At 47.5% G+C, this 19,780-nt stretch overlaps 1 protein-coding gene across 1 annotated transcript; it reads right to left on the reverse strand.

Annotated features, from left to right (window-relative positions):
• Positions 16,828 to 19,103, reverse strand: LOC8063590 (gibberellin 2-beta-dioxygenase). The gene is made up of 3 exons (XM_002441465.2): positions 18,521 to 19,103; positions 18,082 to 18,427; positions 16,828 to 17,881 (listed from the first exon to the last, which is right to left on the reverse strand). Exons 1-3 carry the CDS (start codon positions 18,904 to 18,906, stop codon positions 17,513 to 17,515), a joined length of 1,101 nt encoding a protein of 366 aa, XP_002441510.1. The 5' UTR covers positions 18,907 to 19,103; the 3' UTR covers positions 16,828 to 17,512.

A 19,780-nucleotide genomic window follows, 5' to 3' on the forward strand; every position in this document is an offset into this window, starting at 1 on the left:
CACACAAACAAAACACACATTTATGTTTGGTTTGTAGAATAGGATAAGTTGATCTATCACCACCTCATTTTTAGAGAATGGAGCCATTACACTAAATTTGATTAATGGGTTGACATTCTTGCGGTCTTGCCTACTTCGCCGCTTGCATGTAAACTACGAATGGCGTAAAGGTTACCTTGTAAATCTGCTACAAAGTGGTAGGCACAGTTTACGCGAGTGAATGCAACAATTGTTGTGAATGCTCCCTTGCTTGCTGCTTGGCGGTAGACAATTTGTATCGGTAACGCCCATTTCAGTGGAGGCACAGCAACTAAATTTGCATGGTTCCTTCTCACTCTTCATCTTACCATTTTGGGAAATCAGAAGGCAGAAAAAGGCGCCACAAAGACCGGAATCAAATCATGATGCATTTTGGGATACTCCGAATAGCTATGATCTTGTTCGCTGCTCTAAAAAGTCATGGCTTTCACTGATTTATCATGAGAGAAAAATACTATTGCACTAGAGGCCCTCTTTAGTTCTCTATCAAAAAACTTTTCACTTAACCCAACAAATCTTTGACACATTGCATGAAGCATTAAATATAAACAAAAAAACTAATTACACAGTTTAGTTGTAAATCACGAGATAAAACTTTTAAGCCTAATTAGTCTATGATTATCTATAATTGCTACAGTAACCCACATATACTAATCATAAATTAATTAGGTTTAATAAATCCATCTCGAGTTTCTAAGCAAGCTATGTAATTTAATTTTTATTAGTATCCAAAAACCCCTCTCGATATCCTTTTAACAGTCTCGCAGTACATTTCAATTTGATAACATCATTCGAAACAAAACGCAAATCTGCAAGCGACAGCAGGCTCCATTAGGCTGTCTCCAATAGGAGATTCATGTGGGAACTCAAAACCAAAATAGGTCTTCAACACAATAATATAACCTCCAACAGAGTATTTATATGGAAGAAGATTCATTTTGAGTATCAGGAGAGGCATAACTCAAACGGCCTCGAGACCCATTTATAGAAAGTGTTGTCTTCTAGTTCTTTTGTTGGAGAAAACTGGAAATTAAACTTTTGTACTGTAGTGCTACCAAAAAGGAATGAATCTTGTATTTTGGATGATCGGTGGAGATAGTCTTACGGCTAGGAGTAGCAGACTAGCAGGGCGCGGCGCAGCGAATGAGGCAGAATAATTCCCAATTGGAATAATGTTTCAAATTTCAACTGAATACTACAAGTCCCACAGAATGATGCTAAACTAGTATCTACGCAGGACACTTTCACAGAGCAGTGCTTACAGAAGCATGGAAGGCTCGGAGCTTCCAGGTTCCGATCTCCCAATGCAGGCCACTAAAAGCATCCGAGGCCTTGTTTAGTTCCATTTTTTTTTAAAAAAAAGATACTGTAGTATTTTCGTTTATATTTAACAAATATTATTCAATTATAAATTAACTAGGTTCAAAAGATTCGTCTCGCAAATTACAGTTGAACTGTAAATTAATTTTATTTTCGTCTATATTTAATACTTCATGCATGCGTATAAAGATTCAATGCGACGGGAAATCTAAAAAAATTTACAATTTTTTTTTGAAGTAAGTCATTTTTGCACACCTGACAGATGATGCATCCATAATGATATGATCTCTGACAGATTCATAAGAGAGAAACGACATGAATCTTGCAGAGATTAGTTCACCACATTGCAAAATAAAATAGTGAATCGGCGTGCTGACAATAATTCGTGTGAATAAAAAGCTAATAATTGGCATCAATTGGCATTTATATATATATCCGTGTTATATGTGCTTTAGCATTCATTTGTCTCTATTAGTATCAATTGTGGTTTATTGCCTGATTACAACTGTTTGATATATTTAATTTAATTCTACTTGATTAACTTCAAAGTCCTATCAAGAACATATTCAGTTGGCAAAATTTTTTGTTTTTGGCTACTGTAGCATTTCGTTTTTATTTGACAAACATTGTCCAATCACGGAGTAACTAGGCTCAAAAGATTCATCTCACAAATTACAGGTAAACTGTGCAGTTAGTTTTTATTTTTGATTATATTTAATGCTCCATGCATACGATGAAAAATTCGATGTGACGGGAAATCTTGAAAATTTTTGCGAACTAAACCAGGCCTTAATAGAGCACAGGGCCAGCCGGCCAGGCCCCCTTCCATTTTGTTATTGGTTAGCTGTCTCTTCCTGTCTTCCATATATGTAAGTAAGTAATTTCACTCTGCATAGTCAGGGGCAGATTGAAGGCCAAAGGTGGCCATTGCACATTCTGGTTTTACAATTAGCCAAAGCAAAATCTAATCATCCACGCTTATAAACAAAAGCACTAAATTAAAGCACTCTATAAGCTTAGCTGGCTCTGGAAGTTTGATCAAGCTCCACCACTGTGTGCAGTTGTTTAGTTGAAAATTTTCTTGCTTGAACTTTGTGTCAGTGGTGTTTCTTCTAATGCATGTTTACATTTTTATCCATTCCTTTTGTGGTAGGGTCAATGTGAAGTTGTACTCACTAATTTGCATTGTAATCCTAATGAACAGGAGTACTTAGAACTTGCTTTTGCTGGAAAATCAGCACTACCATTCCTTGAGTAGTCCTATAGTACGTATGAATTCTATTGTCTTCCTTTCCTTACATATATGGAAGTCAGATTTGTTCTTCTGTTAGCTCTTTTGTATTATTTTCACATAATTTGAACACCTTCATTGAGTGGTTCTATAGTACTTCTGAATTCTGATTTGAATGGTACAACTACAAATTATCACACAGATGTGGTTAACAAATCGGGAATGCCTTCTATTCTCCTATTTGGGGACCAGTGTTGTCTAACTTTATTTACAGCTCTTCTATTTATTCTATCTGTCACTTTGCTGTAATAGTTGTTGATGGTAAGTTTACCTGTCCTGCTGCTGTTACAGGTTAGATTTCTCACAAAATTTACCATCCCAACATTGACAAGGTAGGAAAATGGTACTGTTTGCCTTTTTTTATTGTTGCAAGAAAGTGATGCCTCATCTCTGTCATAATTTTGCCGACATTCTTAAGGACAAATGGAAATGGAGTCCGGTCTTCAGATACGTACAGTTCTGCTGAGGCAACATAGTTCTGATGTTGGGTGATTTATGATGTTGTACTCTGTATTGTATTTACAGTATCCAATTTTCGTCTTGCAATATGTATTTCTCTACTGCCTACTTCAATGGTTCTAGCATATCAGTGTGCTACCACACTGCCCCCTGACAATATTCGCTCTTCAGCATTCAGGCACTTCTGAGCGCCCCAAATCCAGATGATCCTCTCTCAGACAACATTGCGAGACACTGGAAATCCAATGAAGCTGAAGCTGTTGAGACAGGTACTTGTAGCTGCACTAAACACAGCTATGAAAAAAGTGGTGGATTCTGCTTCACGTTTATACAGATGCCCTAATATGGCGGCGTTTGGTCTTTCAGCGAAGGAGTGGACTCGCCTGTATGCAAGTGGGGCATGACAACCAAGTGTTATTTCAGATGTAATAACACTTCCATAGTTTGGAGCCGATTGAATACCCCGCTTGCTTGATGAGAGCAAATCTGTTGAACGTTGCAATGGGGTCAAAAACATGTCTGCGAATCTTGCTTTGTATACTTGTGGCTGTAGCTCCATTCGCTGCAGTGCCCGTAAGCATCAAAGCAGGTGTTGCTTTGTCTGTTCCTATCTGACCATCAGTTGCATATCCAACGTGTCCCATCTATGCTCTGAGGTTTCAGAATCATGCTGCCGGAACTCCGCTAGCTTGTTCTTATTTTGCTTCTTTACTCGGGAGCACTGAAACCTCCTAGGGTACCTCGGCGAACCATGGCTAAATTGTTAATTTGGAGGCTGTTTCGCCATAATTTGTCAACACTGTCCGGAGGAGCTCCTTAAAGGCTTGGTCAGTTAATCCCCTCTGATCCATAGGGGGATTGGAAGGGATGAGGAAAAATTTTAATTTGCAGGGAGATTCAATTCTCTTCAATTCCCGCTAAACTGAACAAGGCCTAATAGTTTTAGCATGCATTGTTTTTTTTTTCTCATTTGGTACAAATGTATTGGCTAATCCTTGACCATTGCGTTGTGTTTGATGTATCTTGGTAAACCTTCATTCCATGCACTGTATTTCATACGTGGTGCAAACATGCAAAGCATTTGAAAATGCACTTGGGTCACTAAAAAATAAACTTGGTACATCTATATTGTCTGTATGCATATACATGCAAAAGTTAAGATGTAAACTCAAACTAGACATACAAAAAAGTAAATTTCAGGTACATGTGTAGACAATTTCTGGTTTTTAGTCTCGTAGAGTTGTACAAACGCATATGAAGTTTTTTTATTTTCATACGATTTTTTCTAGTTTAAAAGTTTGCATATATAATGGATATACCCAGTTTTAAAAATTGTTGAGCAACTGAAATACGTTTTAAAAAAGTGGTTTTGCAGTAACACGCGTCATGTTTTTGCACTAACACCAATGGACTTGTGTCCGCATGTCGTGCCGTATTATGGCAGGCCGCAATACGGGAGCACGGCCCATGGACGTCAGCCAGCAGGGCCGTCCACGACACATCCCACAATGGCATCCCCCCGACCCCGAGGCAAGGAAAAGGGCCGACGCCGACCCAAGACGCCCTACGTTGCGCGCTGCGCAAAACCAAAACCTGGTGGAATCGAATCTTCTGCAGCTGCTGGATCAGCAGATAAGCTCGGGCGCTCCTTTTCTGTCAACGGGAAGGGGGTGAGGGTCGCTATGGTACTCCATCGGCTTTGGCAATTTGGCTTCTCGTCTCGGCGAGGACGTACGGAATGCTGGATCGCTTGTTGTTGCCTGTGCTCAGCCTCAGCCTGACAGCCAGCGCGCTATGATATGGATATGCCAGCCCATTGGCTCTGGTCCTGGCTTCCTTATCCACTCTTCGATTCCATCACCATCCCACTAGCCATAACGACCACTTGGCCACAGACTAAGGCCCTGTTGCCTGTTGGTTTAAAAATCATCTGTCATTCGCAGCGTTTTTTTTAACAAATAATATTTTCAATCATAACTTTTTAAATAGGTAAATAGGCTCTAAAACGCACCATTGTACTGTATGTGGGCGCTGGTTGTGGGTTGCTCGCCTCGTTCGCCCGGGCGGCTGGTCCTGCCGTGCCGGCTGCCGCAGCAACCTCTCGACGTGCCGGCCACACCACACACTCTTACTAGGGCCTTGTTTAGTTCACCCTGAAAACCAAAAAGTTTTCAAGATTCCCTGTCACATCGAATCTTGTGGCACATGCATGAAACATTAAATATAGACGAAAACAAAAACTAATTACACAGTTTAGCTGAAAATCACGAGACGAATCTTTTAATCCTAGTTAGTGCATGATTGGATAATATTTGTCACAAACAAACGAAAGTGCTACAGTTCCGAAAAGTTTTCACTTTTCGGAACTAAACAAGGCCTAGCAAGCAGCAACTGTTGCTTTCACCACGCCCGTCTAGCTAGGTAGCCCCAGGCCGGCACAGTTGTAGGATAAGAAAGAACGTGCTGTGCCAGATGGATGCAACGCATGCACCTCCCAACACTTGGATAGCGATGCAATATATAGTCGGGGCTTTGTTTAATTGGATAATTGGATCACGTGACTAACAATCCTAGAGGAATCAAAGCAGGCTGTAACTGGTACGTAGGCAGCAAGGACCGGCGCGCGACGAAGGACCGCCGGCCACGAGGAGAGCCAGCAGGGCAGGCTAGCTACCAATCAACTACTGCATCGATGATCGATCGCAGTCGCATGCCATGCGCCTGTCGGCTGTCACCCCCCCATGCATGCATGTTTATCTCAAACCTCAACTTGTCAAGAGCTACAGCGCTCGCTAGCGGCCTACTAGCTAGCTAAGCTACCTGCACCTGGTGGCGTAGCATAGCACACACGGGAGCGTATGCGTATGGTGCATTGCATGCAAAAGATGCAATGCAACGCGAAAAGAAGCTAGCTAGCACGAGCGACTTGTCCAATCTGGATTCAGGCCACAGGGTCCAGGGGCAGGGGATCCCCTCCTGGTCCCTCCTGCCGCCACCACCACCGCTGCCGCTTCCGCTTCCACCTGGCGCGCGACAAAGATTCTCTCTTGTGTCTTTGCGATGGATGCTCCACGATCCGGGACGAACACAGCACGAAGCCGGATTGAATTGAAGGGGCCTGGGCCTCCATCCCGGTCCTGATTGATTCGCTCCCATCGGAATAGCCGGCCGCTCAGCTGTTCGTGTGTGTATGTATGGCAGCTCCCCGTCTCCAATCCCGACTCCACAGTGCCGCACAGCCACTGCTGGTCTATCAATCATCGCTCCCTTCGAGCAAGGCTAATAATATATGTCACTTGCTAAATGTAAAATTTTTTGCAGCTTTATTTCAGCTCATTCATATAGCAGCTAAATATTCACTATTAATACATGGTTCATCTCAAGATGGCAACGGGGCTATCCTCGTCGGGTTTGAACGAAACGTTCTCTCCCCCGAGTGAATCAAAACTCCCCGCTCTCCGTCCCCGTCCCCGCCATCGGGGATACATTTTCCCCGTCCCAGTCCCCAAACAGGGATTTCATCCCCGATTCAACAGCACCACTTGCGACCACGACAGGATCCAATTTCAGGCGCAACTGAAGATCTTCACTACCCCGTGATGTAGGATCTAATTCCAGACGCCATCCCTGGGAAAGCTCTCAGCGAGCTCTCAGAGCCGCGGCCCGCGGTGGTCGGGGGAAGGGGGAGGGGGTGGCGGCGGAGCTCTCAGAGCCGCTGGGGAGGGGGAGGGTGGCGGCGACAAAGCTCTCAGAGTCAGAGCCAAAGCCCGCAGGGGAGGGGGAGGATGGGAGGGGGCGGCGGCAGAGCTCTCAGAGCCACGAGAGGAGGGGGAGGGGGAGGGGGCGGTGAGCCGGCAAAGGAGCTCTCAGAGTCGCGGCTCCTGCACTCGTGCGACATCGGGGAAGAAGTGCGAGCGTCGGGCTACGGCGTGGGGAAGAAAGTGCGGCGCCTGGAGACAAATGGATGGTGAGAAGGAGGAGCTAGGGTTTCACAATATATATATATATATATATATATATATATATATATATATATATATATATATATATATATATATATATATATATATATATATATATATATATATATATATATATATATATATATATATATATATATATATAAGAGTTTTGGGCTGGATTAATTGGGCCTCTATGCACTATGGCGGTTATGGGCTATACTCGGTGTGGGGGTATAAACCCCTATACCCTCATGGGCCTATATGGGCCGCACCATCAGAGGTGGCTCGACCCACAGGATGAAGACATGCGGCGCACAACTGATCGGCGTGCACCGCAAGGCTACAAGATATTGTACCAAATAGGATACTTTGCTTGTAACTCTGTCCCTTCAGGATATATAAGGAGGGGCAGGGGTCCCCTAGAGGACAAGTCATACATCATATTCTCTCAACACAAATCAATACAACCAGACGCAGGACGTAGGTATTACGCCAACTCGGCGGCCGAACCTGGATAAAAAGCTTGTCCGTGTCTTGCGTCACCATCGAGTTCGTAGTTTGCGCACCGTCTACCGATAAACTACTACCGTGGGTATACCCCAAGGTAGACTGCCGACCAGCTTTCGTCGACAGTGGCGCGCCAGGTAGGGGGTGTGCGTACAGCTCTTCCGACGAACAAGATGGCCATCATCCCTGACTTCGCGGCCATGGCGGGCGACTTCACGTTCACCGTCAGCTTCAACAACTTCACCGCCATGACCACGGAGGAGGTGTAGATCCGATCTGCGCCAACCACTTCTTCATCGACGTCGGCGGCGGCTTCAACCACGCTGGCTATGACTCTGACTACTCCAGCAACGTCTCCGACCACGCCGACAACGCGTCACCCGCTTCCCTGCTACAAAGGGAGGCAGATCGACAACACCGACCTGCTCGGGCCATCGACCAAATTGTTTAGCCTACTTGCTCTGACCACCAGTCGCAATAATAATCGCCGCGAAGAACGACGCTACGACAACAGCGACCACCGTCATGACAAGTCGAAAAGCTCGAGGGCCGGACAATTTTGTCGTCACCGACTAGACTTTCATCCAAAGATAAGTACACTTCTAATATCTTATTTATTTTTGGCATAATATTTTTTATTATCCTTCAAAAACAACTTTTTGTTTAGCCACACTAGTTTTTTCTCCTACACGAGCTTTCCAGAGCCGGTACTGTCTCCGACTCCTCCCTACACGTGCACGAGATCCGCCCTCTGCGTTCCGGGTGGTCGGCAGTAGCTCTCTGGCGAGGCTGGCAATCCCACGCGTGTCTAGGTTCCGCACCTCATGCTGATTGTTGGCTAGACCAGAGCTGGTACAAGCTCTAGGATGAATTAACTACTTGTGCTAATTTTATAACAAAAAATCTAAAACTTATCTCAGTACTGATTTTTATCTAAAGTTTATTTATACATCATGTACTACCTATTATTTATATTTATTTTTCAGGGGTTTGGCCCAGTCGACAAGCTACGCTCGGGGACTCGTCGACTATTCCTTACGCTGTGCCCGGGGACTGCTCCGACCACCGAGCACGTTTACGTTCCCAACCACGCTCGGGGACTTGTCGACTAGTCTCTATGCTGTGCTCGAAGACTGTGCCGACCACCGAGCACGTTTACGTCCCCAACCACGCTCGGGGACTCGTCCACCGGTCCCTACGCCGTGCTCGGGGACTGTGCCGACCACCGAGCACTATACGCTCGGGGACTGGTCGACCAGCTCACCAATTGAGAGTTTGGGGATTGCACCGACCACCGAGCACTATACGCTCGGGGACTGGTCGACCAGCTCACCAATTTGAGAGTTTGGGGATTGCACCGACCACCGAGCACTATACGCTCGGGGACTGGTCGACCAGCCCACCAATTTGAGAATTCGGGGACTGTACCGACCACCGAGCGTTATATGCTCGGGGACTGGTCGATTAGTCTATTCAATTGCAGACGAGCATGATATGCTCGGGGACTGGTAAATTCAATTTTTTAGACCTTGCTACAAGGCTCATACTTCGCCTTCCAGCAAGCTCGGGGACTACATCGGTACGATGCATCTGTCGATGCATCTCGGTTTTAGAATTTCTATGATTTTCTTTTTAGACCCTGGCACCACGTGCCTACGTCACCTACTACCAGGCTCGGGGACTAAGTGGGCACACTTCACCTTGCGGTGAATATGCTTGCTTTTTTGAGGTCTATACTTTTCAGAAAAGTAAAGTGGGCACACTTCACCAGGAAAGAAATCTTTTTTAATTAAGAGCACCATGCATTCTTCGAACAACCTGCTTCTTCGATGTCAATGTTGATCAACTGTCTTTTGAGTTGGTCAAAATACCGTTGCAACTGTTTGGGCGACTTTCCTACTTATTGAAGACGTCAAGCCTCACTGATCGAAGAAGCTCAAGACAGCGTGTTACATCACAATACATGGTGCTCGGGGACTAGCTGTGGGGGTATAAACCCCTATACCCTCATGGGCCTATATGGGCCGCACCATCAGAGGTGGCTCGACCCACAGGATGAAGACATGCGGCGCACAACTGATCGGCGTGCACCGTAAGGCTACAAGATATTGTACCAAATAGGATACTTTGCTTGTAACTCTGTCCCTTCAGGATATATAAGGAGGGGCAGGGGTCTCCTAGAGGACAAGTCATACATCATATTCTCTCAACACAAATCAATACAACCAGACGCAGGACGTAGGTATTACGCCAACTCGGCGGCCGAACCTGGATAAAAAGCTTGTCCGTGTCTTGCGTCACCATCGAGTTCGTAGTTTGCGCACCGTCTACCGATAAACTACTACCGTGGGTATACCCCAAGGTAGACTGCCGACCAGCTTTCGTCGACACTCGGGGACTCAGCGGGGAATGGGGACGGGGAGGTAGGGAACGTTCCCATCCCCGCCTCACCCGACGGGGCTGAGATTCAGCCATTAACGTCTCTGTGGGGGACAAATCTACCCTATTTTCTTCCCCTAATGGAGGAAATCCCCATCGGGGATCGGGGCCCGTTGCCATCTTGAGGTTCATCTATCCTTCTCATAAAATTTCTTTATTCCTGTATGTCTAATCTAGCTGTAAGCTTAGAGTTATCTACTTCTCTTTTTTCTTTTCTTTTCTCTTCTTCACCTCAGCATTTAGCTAGCTTACAACCCATTACTATACTTGCTCTTATCAACTCGGTACTCCTGAGTACTAGTAACACGGTCCTTGTAACAGTAATAGTAGTAATCAACGTAGGTTTTGTTGATTTGGACCAAATAAACATGTCTCAACTGAAATTACGCGCGGGTCACGACTCACGACCAGTAGATAGATGCGTGCCAAAGCCTCGCGACATATATAAAGATAAAAAATATAAGTATATATAGTCCATGTTTAGATGTTTTTTTAATAGGCACTGTAGCACTTTTGTTTGTATTTGACAAATATTGTTCAATTATGGACTAACTAGGGCCAAGCTGAAATGAGGTCTTGTTTAGTTACACCTAAAAAGTGAAAATTTTTAAAGCTGGTTACTGTAGTATTTTCGTTTTTTTAACAATTATTATTTAATTATAGACTAACTAGACACAAAATATTTAATATTGATTACTGTAGCACTTTCATTTTATTTAACAATTATTATCCAATTATAAATTAACTAGACTCAAAAGGTATTCCTCTGGTGATTTTCAATTTAACTACACAATTAGTTATTTTTTATTTATATTTAATACTTTATGCATGTACCGTAAAATTTGATGTGACTAACTAGGGTCAAAAGATTCGTCTCGCGATTTACATGCAAACTGTGTAATTAGTTTTTGTTTTTTTTCTATATTTAATATTTCATGCATGTGCCGTAAGATTCGATGTGACGCAAATCTTAAAAACTTTGATTTTTTGGGTGAACTAAACAAGGGCTCAATGTGTTGGCGAGGCAACAATTTTTTTACCGGAAAAAGAAGCCGGCATCTCTTCCTTTTCATTTGTCCAGGGTCATGCAAACAGAAGAATCCCGCCCCGGGCAAAGCCGTGGATACGACCAGACCAATCATGCAAAGCTTTCGGTCAAATCATCAGACGCACGGCAATGACCCCCGTGTCTGTGACCCGCCGCGTCTGCGTCTGCACGCACGTACTCCCTCCGTCCAAAAAAAAAAGTGCCGTTTTAGGTTTTCGTGCCACAAATTTGACTCGATTTGTAGAAAATATATACAATATTTGTGTCTCTAAATAAATTTGTTAAAAAACTAAACTTAAAGATCTTTCCAATGATATTAATTATGTACTATAAATATTAATATTTTTTACTATATATTTAGTTAAAGTTATTTCTTGGAAAGCGCAAACGACACTTATTTTGGAACGGAGTGAGTACGCGCTCCCTAATTCGCTCCCTAACAGTACTACAATGCATGCATGCTGGAGCTGGACAGGTGAATCTTGATGGGTCTAGATCGAGTCAACAGTAACAAACCGTCCCCGAACCACAGGAAACTGCATGCAGATCTACACTGCTGTATTCCTCCATGCATGCATGTGATTGTGAGTAGCGACGAAGAAAAGAAAACCATGGCTTGTCATTTTTGACGCCGCGTACGATATATACGTACGTACGATGATGGACCGGAGGCGTGCACGCCGGGTATCTCGTTGTTGTGGGCAACTAAAGCACTATATAGGCAATGCAAGAATCGGGCTATACTCGATCTACAACTCACTCCCGAGAAGGCGCCGGCACTTGGACGCCGTTCCCGTCGCGGTAGGGGCCTGCATGGCTGGCTCTTGCTGGTCGTCGTCCGTCCTTCCCAGCTGCATGCAATGCAATGCGGTGCACCCGTGCTGTACGTAGCTGGGCGCCCGTGTCGTGTCCGTGTAATACACGACGCCCGGCAGCGGCAGGGGTCGGCCAAACTTCGTGGCAGCTGTGTGACAAAAATCTGGCTCCGCGCTCACGGTCGGAGCCACCAAACTTCGTGCTCGATCCTGGCATTGTTTGCTGCAAGCCTGTTATCGCCCTTTTCTCTCCTTGGGATGGAGATTTTTTTTTTTTTTTGCATGCCGCTAGCTAGCTGCTGCTTCTTTAGTGCAAAACACACACATCTCTGTCTATTCCGATCGCTCTCGACCCCCTAACCCCATGCATAGATCTGCCAGCACACAGCCACACGTACGAACGTACGACGTACACGCTAACTAACGATCTCTGAAGCAGGCAAATATCGTAGCTCTCATACCGATCCTCGTTCGGCAAAACTTGCTTCCAATGCTACGCCTAATTAAACGACGACGACCAGTATGATCGGGACCGGCCGGCCGGCGGCGACCGCGCGCTCGTACGTGCCACGTCGAATAATGGCCGGCGCCCGACCGCGCGTTGCATCGGCGGCCCACCTAATTAACCAGCCGGACCCCAACGTGGCCCGCCGGAATCCAGCGACGATGGCGCAGTGCAGTTCACGCCGATTCGGTGGCGACGCGGACGCCGGAGCGCCATGCCTGCCGGCTGCCAGATTGATCTATCGGCCGGGGAGCGCGCCGCGCCCGGCCGGGTACACGGTGGCGTACGTTTGGTACGCCGGGCACGTCTTTTCCGGCCGGCCGGTCCGCATCGATCTGTCTATACCAGCTCCTGCGCGGTGCGCGCCCCCGGCGGCCCGACCGGTACGTACGTGCGCCCAGGAGATCGCACTCGCGCTCCATCATCTCCTGATGCATCTGCTGCCGGACCGGCCGGGTCGCGCGCGTTGGGCTACCTTGCTTTGCTTTGCTTTGCTTGCAGCACCAACTCAGCTTGTCCCTGGCCGCCTGGCCCTAGCCGCGCGCGCGCGGCCCGGGCGATCGATGCGACGGGCCGACGGCGACGCGAGGGCGAGCCTGCTGCCTGCCTGCATCTGCATGTGACCTTGCCATGCCGCTGTGCTGCCTGCAACTGCGTGGGCAGCAGTCTCCGACTCCGATCGATCCACTGCCTGGTGCCTGCATCGGCATGCCAAGACGTACTGTACGCCAAGGCATGCAACGTAGTACGCGTCACCGGATAGTCTTGTGGTCTCTCATGGGCTGCATGCATGCATGTTGGGCAGCTGACAAAACCTGGGTGTTCCGGCAAAAGTGGTAAGTAGACCTGTAGTGTAGTGGTAGTGTGCATGGGCTGGCCACGTATACAGAGCGAAAGGCAATGCACGTAGGACAACATCTGAAAAAGGGGAGAGAGACCACATGGACGACGCCGTGCCTGTCAGGACATGGGTTCACATGCATGTATATATGCTGCCACATATCAACTGTTCCTCTTCGTGCCAATCCATCACGCGTCGTTGCTATCCTGTGCTGGTATACACATGTATACAGGATACCGTAATAATATATATATAGCCGATCGATACAGGAGAAGGAGCGGCGATGCATGTGACCATCAAACAGGATTCTGAACGGCTGCTAGACATGCTACGCCTATATATAGTTCTCTCAACTCCTGAATGCGCCGAGAATCCGATCAAGATAGCCTCAGGTAAACACAGAGAGTGCCTCTGGTGGTCAAGGCTCTTCTTCAGACTCGCAGAAGCATGTAAACAGAGGCTGTACTGGTAGTGTAACCCTCCAGAGCCTCATGCATGTACATTCAATAAGGCCTTGTTTAGTTCCGAAAAGTGAAAAGATTTCGGTACTATAGCACTTTCGTTTGTTTGTGACAAATATTATCCAATCATAGACTAACTAGGATCAAAAGATTCGTCTCGTGATTTACAGTTAAACTGTGTAATTAGTTTTTGTTTTCGTCTATATTTAATGTTTCATGCATGTGCCATAAGATTCGATGTGACGGAGAATCTTGAAATTTTTTTGGTTTTCAGGGTAAACTAAACAGGCCTAACTTCTTTTGTTGCAAAACATGAGCATGTTTACTAGGCAAGTAATAGGGAAAAAAAAGAAGAACGTACAGGCAGAATAGGCGGACACACGGGCGAACATTGTGGACTGCTCGAGCAGGCTGCTGCCGGTACCGTCTCTCCGATCACATCGGCAGATGCATCGGGCGTGAACCCGTCGGTCTCACACAGGAGTGTACGTAGTACGAACGACTTTTAAGGTTGCCCATACGGGCCTTCCGGGCACATAGGCTTGTCGACAACAAGCAGTCCTGGTGGTGCGAGTGCGAACACAAGTAGAATGAAGGAAAGCTGGTTCCACCAAATGGAGCAAGCAAATGATACTCGTGTGTGTAGTGTGTACGTTTTGGGCTCCTTCGAAAGAATAAGGCAATGCAAGGCTCAGTGTTTTGGGCACCTTCAGAAGAAGGCACAATGCAAGGCTCAGTTTATATTCAGATCTTGGAGGTTTTTTTTTTTCTTTTTGAAGTATTGGAGGCTAGAGTTTTGGTTGGTGGTTATTACCGGGCATGCAAGGCTCAGTTTATATTCAGATCTTGGAGTTTTTTTTTTTCTTTTTGAAGTATTGGAGGCTAGAGTTTTGGTTGGTGGTTATTACCGGGCATGTTCGCCTATGCCTAAAGCGGGAGGTTGTGATTGCACTAGTTTTAGCAACAATATTTAGCAGTTTACCAATTGTAGCCGGCCACAATTGCATGTTCTCCTCTAGGGTTCGATGGGGCCGTACGGCGTCTTCGGAGATTTAGGTTGTAAAAGATCGATATATAGAGTAGTAGTGGAGATAGATAACAGGGTAATGGTCTAGCAACACTGGATTTGTATGGTGATAACGATCAGATGTACCGTGTTTGAGCTTGCTACAACTGCAATGGAGGAATAAATCCTAGAAGGTTGAGCTTGCTCCAATCCAGAAAAAAAAACATTTGATAGGGAAAACATCTAGAGGTACGTAAAAGCTACAATTATGGAGATTGGATTTGTTCATTTGGCATGAAAATTGAACGTGTTCAAGTGAGATAATACATCACTAGAGGTAGAGAGCTGATAATAAAGGATGCCTTTTTCACACACAATGTTGCCATTTATAAAACGTGTACGTTGGAATTTTTTTAATATAAATTAGGATCGATTTCATTCAACTTAAGTTTTGCTAACGTGGTTTATCAAACTTGAAATGTTTCAACCTAGAAATCACTATATAATTTCCATATATACCAACTTAAGTGGTGGTATGGCTAGCAGGACACAGGCGGACTAGTGCAGGAGGCTGGTGGGAAGTACCGCTGGTGGGAAGCAAGCGCGATGTGCAGGTGCAAGTGAAGGCGTGGCGAGCAGGACGTAGGCAGACTAGCATGGTTGTGGGTGGGTGAGTGCGGTGGCACGACTCATGGTTGCAGCGGATGAGTCTAGCAACATGGCTCGCATGATGTCGGCGGTGCGGTTTGTGGGTGAGCTAATGTAGTGGTGTGCCACACATCACCGAGCAATGTACAAATGCACCCCCACAAAAGTTTATGGAAGAAACCGTGATTTTCTCCCAACATGGAAGTCGACATTTTCTTGAGCCGTGTGTATTGTGTCAAATTGGTTTATATGTGAACTAGCAGTTTTCCTCCTTTTTATCTATTTCCTTATTAAATATCTTACCACATCATTATTTCAGTGGCGTGACAACCTCAGTTAATTATATGAAACTATGCTTTTAGTCAGAACTGCCCTTAGGCGTTGTCTGCGAGCTAGCAACGTCATCAACTGACGTCATGTCTTGTTTGGTGTGGAGGAAAGAGAAGGCTAAGAAACGAGTAGCTAGCGTGTGTGTTTCTTCATTGGACTCACATTGTTCATCCGTACATTTAGCTTTTTATTTTTTATTCTTCTTTGATGCCAGATTAGTTGACAAAATCGCTAATGCCGTTGCAGACGCCATTAGGGCTTAGGGCGTTCTCAATGAGAATTCAAATCGTTAGCTGAGCTGAGAACAGCGACCGTACGCAGAGAATCAAAGCCAGAAGAGGATTTGTCAAAAAAAAAAAAAACCCACAGGAGGGGGAGCTTTCATTGAGGCCTTGTTTAGTTCCAAATTTTTTTGGCTTAGGTACTATAGCACTTTTATTTTTATTTGATAATTATTGTCTAATCATAGACTAACTAGACTCAAAAGATTTATCTCACGATTTACAGATAAACTATGTAATTAGTTTTTATTTTCGTCTATATTTAATGTTTTATATATGTATGTGCCGTAAAATTCGACGTGTCAGAAAATATTAAAAAGTTTTTGGTTTTTAGATGAACCAAACAAGGCCAGGCCTCGAGACTAGCTATGTGGGAAGCGCTAGGGCGTTCCTCTATGCTGTCGATTTAGCACCTGTTAGGGACGCTCTTCGAGGGAAGTCTTGTAAGGCTAGTCTCATCGGTAGTACTACCATGATAGAAGACACTAGAATTGGGTTGCAGATGATTGCAAATCGTGGAGCGTTCATGATCTCTGGTTGGGCAAGCTGTTGGGATAGCGAAGGCTCGAACGCACTGGCAAAGTAAATTCGGTTAGGAGTCATTTGAGATTTCGACACACACCCGTTTTCCATCTCGATTGGAGGGGGTATTGTCCCTCACATACACCCTCTAATCCAAAGAGGAATGGCTTATCTGAAGTAGCCGCTAGTGATAGGGGTGCAGCTAGGGCAGATCAGATCCAACGGCAAGCACTAGGTGAAGGCCACCAGGCAGCTCGTTCCAGCGGGATAAGAACATGGTGTACACACAAACAGAGATCACTTTCAAATGAAAAAGGCCCTTAGAGAAAAAAAAAAGAACACAGACAGAGATCGGAATTGGGACGGCATGTGCACGTGAAATTGCTAGTCTACTAGTCTTACTTCCCTTTACAAAGGCTTCACAGTTCCTGTCGCCGTCACAGATGCAGCTACACATCATCCACACAGCCCTGCTTGCTCATGTACAGACAACAAGCAGCATCAGCAGCAGGAGTAAGCAAACTACGGCGCCTGCCTGCCGTTTAGGTTTAGTAAGACAGATTAGAGTAGGAGTACTCCTATCCTAAGCAACAAAAGTGGCAGCAGCATGACGACATGCAAACAACATCACTACCACAGTACCACAGACAGTATCAGCTACTACCACAAACTACAAGGACACGGCCATGTACACGAAGCTAGGCAGCGGTCGATCAGGCTCAGGCTCAGGTGCGGCGCAGAGAGCCAACCTGCAGCGCGAAGCAGCAGGCTTCCTCCAGTCTTGGACCGGCCATGGCCAAGCCACCGGGTTACTGTTACATTTCAGTTACCCGATATGGATTAAACAAAAGGAAGGAGAGGTGGACGGCGGTGGACTCGCTCCATGGTCCATGGCCATGGATCAGGCCACCACCATGGGCACCAGGGCAGCAGCTAGCCTAGCCTGGCACTGCTCTCCACGAAGCTAGTAGGCAGTAGCAGGCACGGTAGGCTAGTGTAGTAGGAGTACCAGTAGTGTGGCGGTGGTCTAGTCTACTACTAGTGCACCTCTGCCACCTGCTGCTGCTGCGGCGGCGGCTGCGGCATGCAGATGCCGCTGCCGTTGCAGTACGGGTCGACGCTGGGCGGCGGCGGCGGCGGCACGCAGCTGTTGGTGTTGGTGGCGCGCAGCTCGAAGGGGCCGAGGCGGTGGTCGGCGAGGCGGGTCTTGTACATGGCGGTCTTGTACTCGGCCCAGGTGAACTCCCGGTACAGGCTCTGCTCCCCGTCCCGCATCACCTCCGGCAGCGGCGCGATCCGCTGCGACGGCGCCGGCCCGCCGAAGTAGATCACCGACAGCCGTGACTGCGCCCCTTCCGGCGCCACCACCCGGTGCTTCACGCTCTTGAACCGCCCGTTCGTCAGGACCTGCGCATGCGGGAACGCGAGGGCATGAGCGATCGAGCTGAATTAACGAACAATGCGCCGGTGCGGTGCCGCACAGGCACAGGCAGCAGCACAGAGCCGCCAGAGAGAGGGACACACACGCACACACGTCTGTGGTGCATGCATAGGCATAGCACTAGAGCAGGGAAGTTTTTTAAAAGCGGACCAAAATAGTAGAGTACCTGCAGCGCGTCTCCGACGTTGACGAAGAAGGATTCCGGGGCGGGGGGCACGGGGACCCACCTGCCGTCCCGGAGCTTGATCTGCAGGCCAGCCGTGCTGTTGGACCTGAGCACGGAGATGATCTGCGGGTCCGTGTGCTCCCCGAACCCCGTCACGCCGCAGTCCACCGGCGGCAGCAGCGGGCAGGGCGGGTAGTGGTTCACCCGCACCAGCTCGTCGCTGCCTTCCCGCCCCACCACCATCGCACGCAGCAGGGACCTGTCCACGCCCAGCCCCTCCGCTATGAGCTCCAGCACCCGCCCGCACACCTCCCTCACCGCCGCCGTGTACTCCTCCAATGCCGCTCTGCATGCTCATGCGTCCAGTCCGCTGAGTGAATCGACCCAGGTGTGCGTGCACGGCGAAGACGAAGCAACTAGATCAACAGCTCTAGCTTACCGGAGCGAGGGCGGCAGGGAGGAGATCTTGACGGTGTTGGCGCTGACGGAGAGGAGGAGGTACTCGAGCCACCCGACGTCGCCGTTGGAGCCGATGCGCTTGCTGCCGTACCCCATGGGGCGAGCGGCGCCGGACATGTCCAGCTTCTCCTGGGCGGGCAGCGCGAAGAACGCCATCGCGCGGGCCTCCAGCGCCTCGACCACGCGCGCCGGCACGCCGTGGTTGGTCGCCCTGAAGAAGCCCACGCCGCGGCACGCGTCGGCCACCGCCGCGGCCGCGCCCGGCGCCGACAGGTCCACGCACGGGATGGCCGCGCTCGCATTGGCCCTGGGACACTGCACCAGCGGGATCTGCTCGATCGAGCTCGGCGCCGTGATCGCCACCATGGCTGCTGGTGTGGTGAGTGAGCGAGCGTATGCACTCTACTCGGCTAGGAGCGAACGTCGTGGGAGGAGGCTGAGCTCAGCTCGGCTCGTCAGCTGCAGCAGTAAGGGGAAGCAGAACAGCAGCAGGGGAGCAGAGCAGTGCAGCTCGCGATGCTAGTCGAGACCGAGGACTAGGGAGGGGCAGGGGAGAGGCGTTGCACGTCTGCCCTTGTGGTGGTCTGTGGTGGGGCGATGGACCTCCAATATATAGGCCAGCCGCCCACGGCCCAGGGCATCACCAGCTGTACTGACAAGAATTTGCAGCCAAGTGCAGAGTATCAAGGAGTTTGGGCTTGCACCTTAATGGCTTAATTAGCTACTTAGCTTAGTGCAACACGAGTGAGTGAGTGACACTTGGTCACTTGGAGGAGTAAGAGCTGTTTGGCGATACACACTACAGCGACTTGTCAACCTGTTTTCTGCTTTAGTTAGTGATTACTGAATGAAAGAGCTGATGCCGTGAACGTTAGGCTCCAAAAGAGGACGTCGCCCTGTCGCTAACTGATTTGGAGGCCATCTTAGTTGATATCTTGCCCTCCAGCTTTGATTTGTGGATAATAATTAAGGGGTGTTTGGGACTGCTCTGGTCCACGTTTTTCAGCTCCACTCCACGTTTTTTAGCTAAACAGTTTCAGCTCCACGCACTCAGTTCGAGGAAAGAGGACGAAGTTGTGAGAGCACCTAAAGAGGTACTCCCTCCGTCACTAAATACTGCTATTTCTAAGAGAAAATTTTGTCCACAAATACTGCTATTTCTACTAGCATACTCAGTCCACCAACCTATTTAATTCTCCTCGGAACTTCCGTGGTCTACTAGACCATTTAATTTCTTCTA

Source organism: Sorghum bicolor, chromosome 9 (assembly GCF_000003195.3).
Source record: "Sorghum bicolor cultivar BTx623 chromosome 9, Sorghum_bicolor_NCBIv3, whole genome shotgun sequence".
NCBI lineage: Eukaryota > Viridiplantae > Streptophyta > Magnoliopsida > Poales > Poaceae > Sorghum > Sorghum bicolor.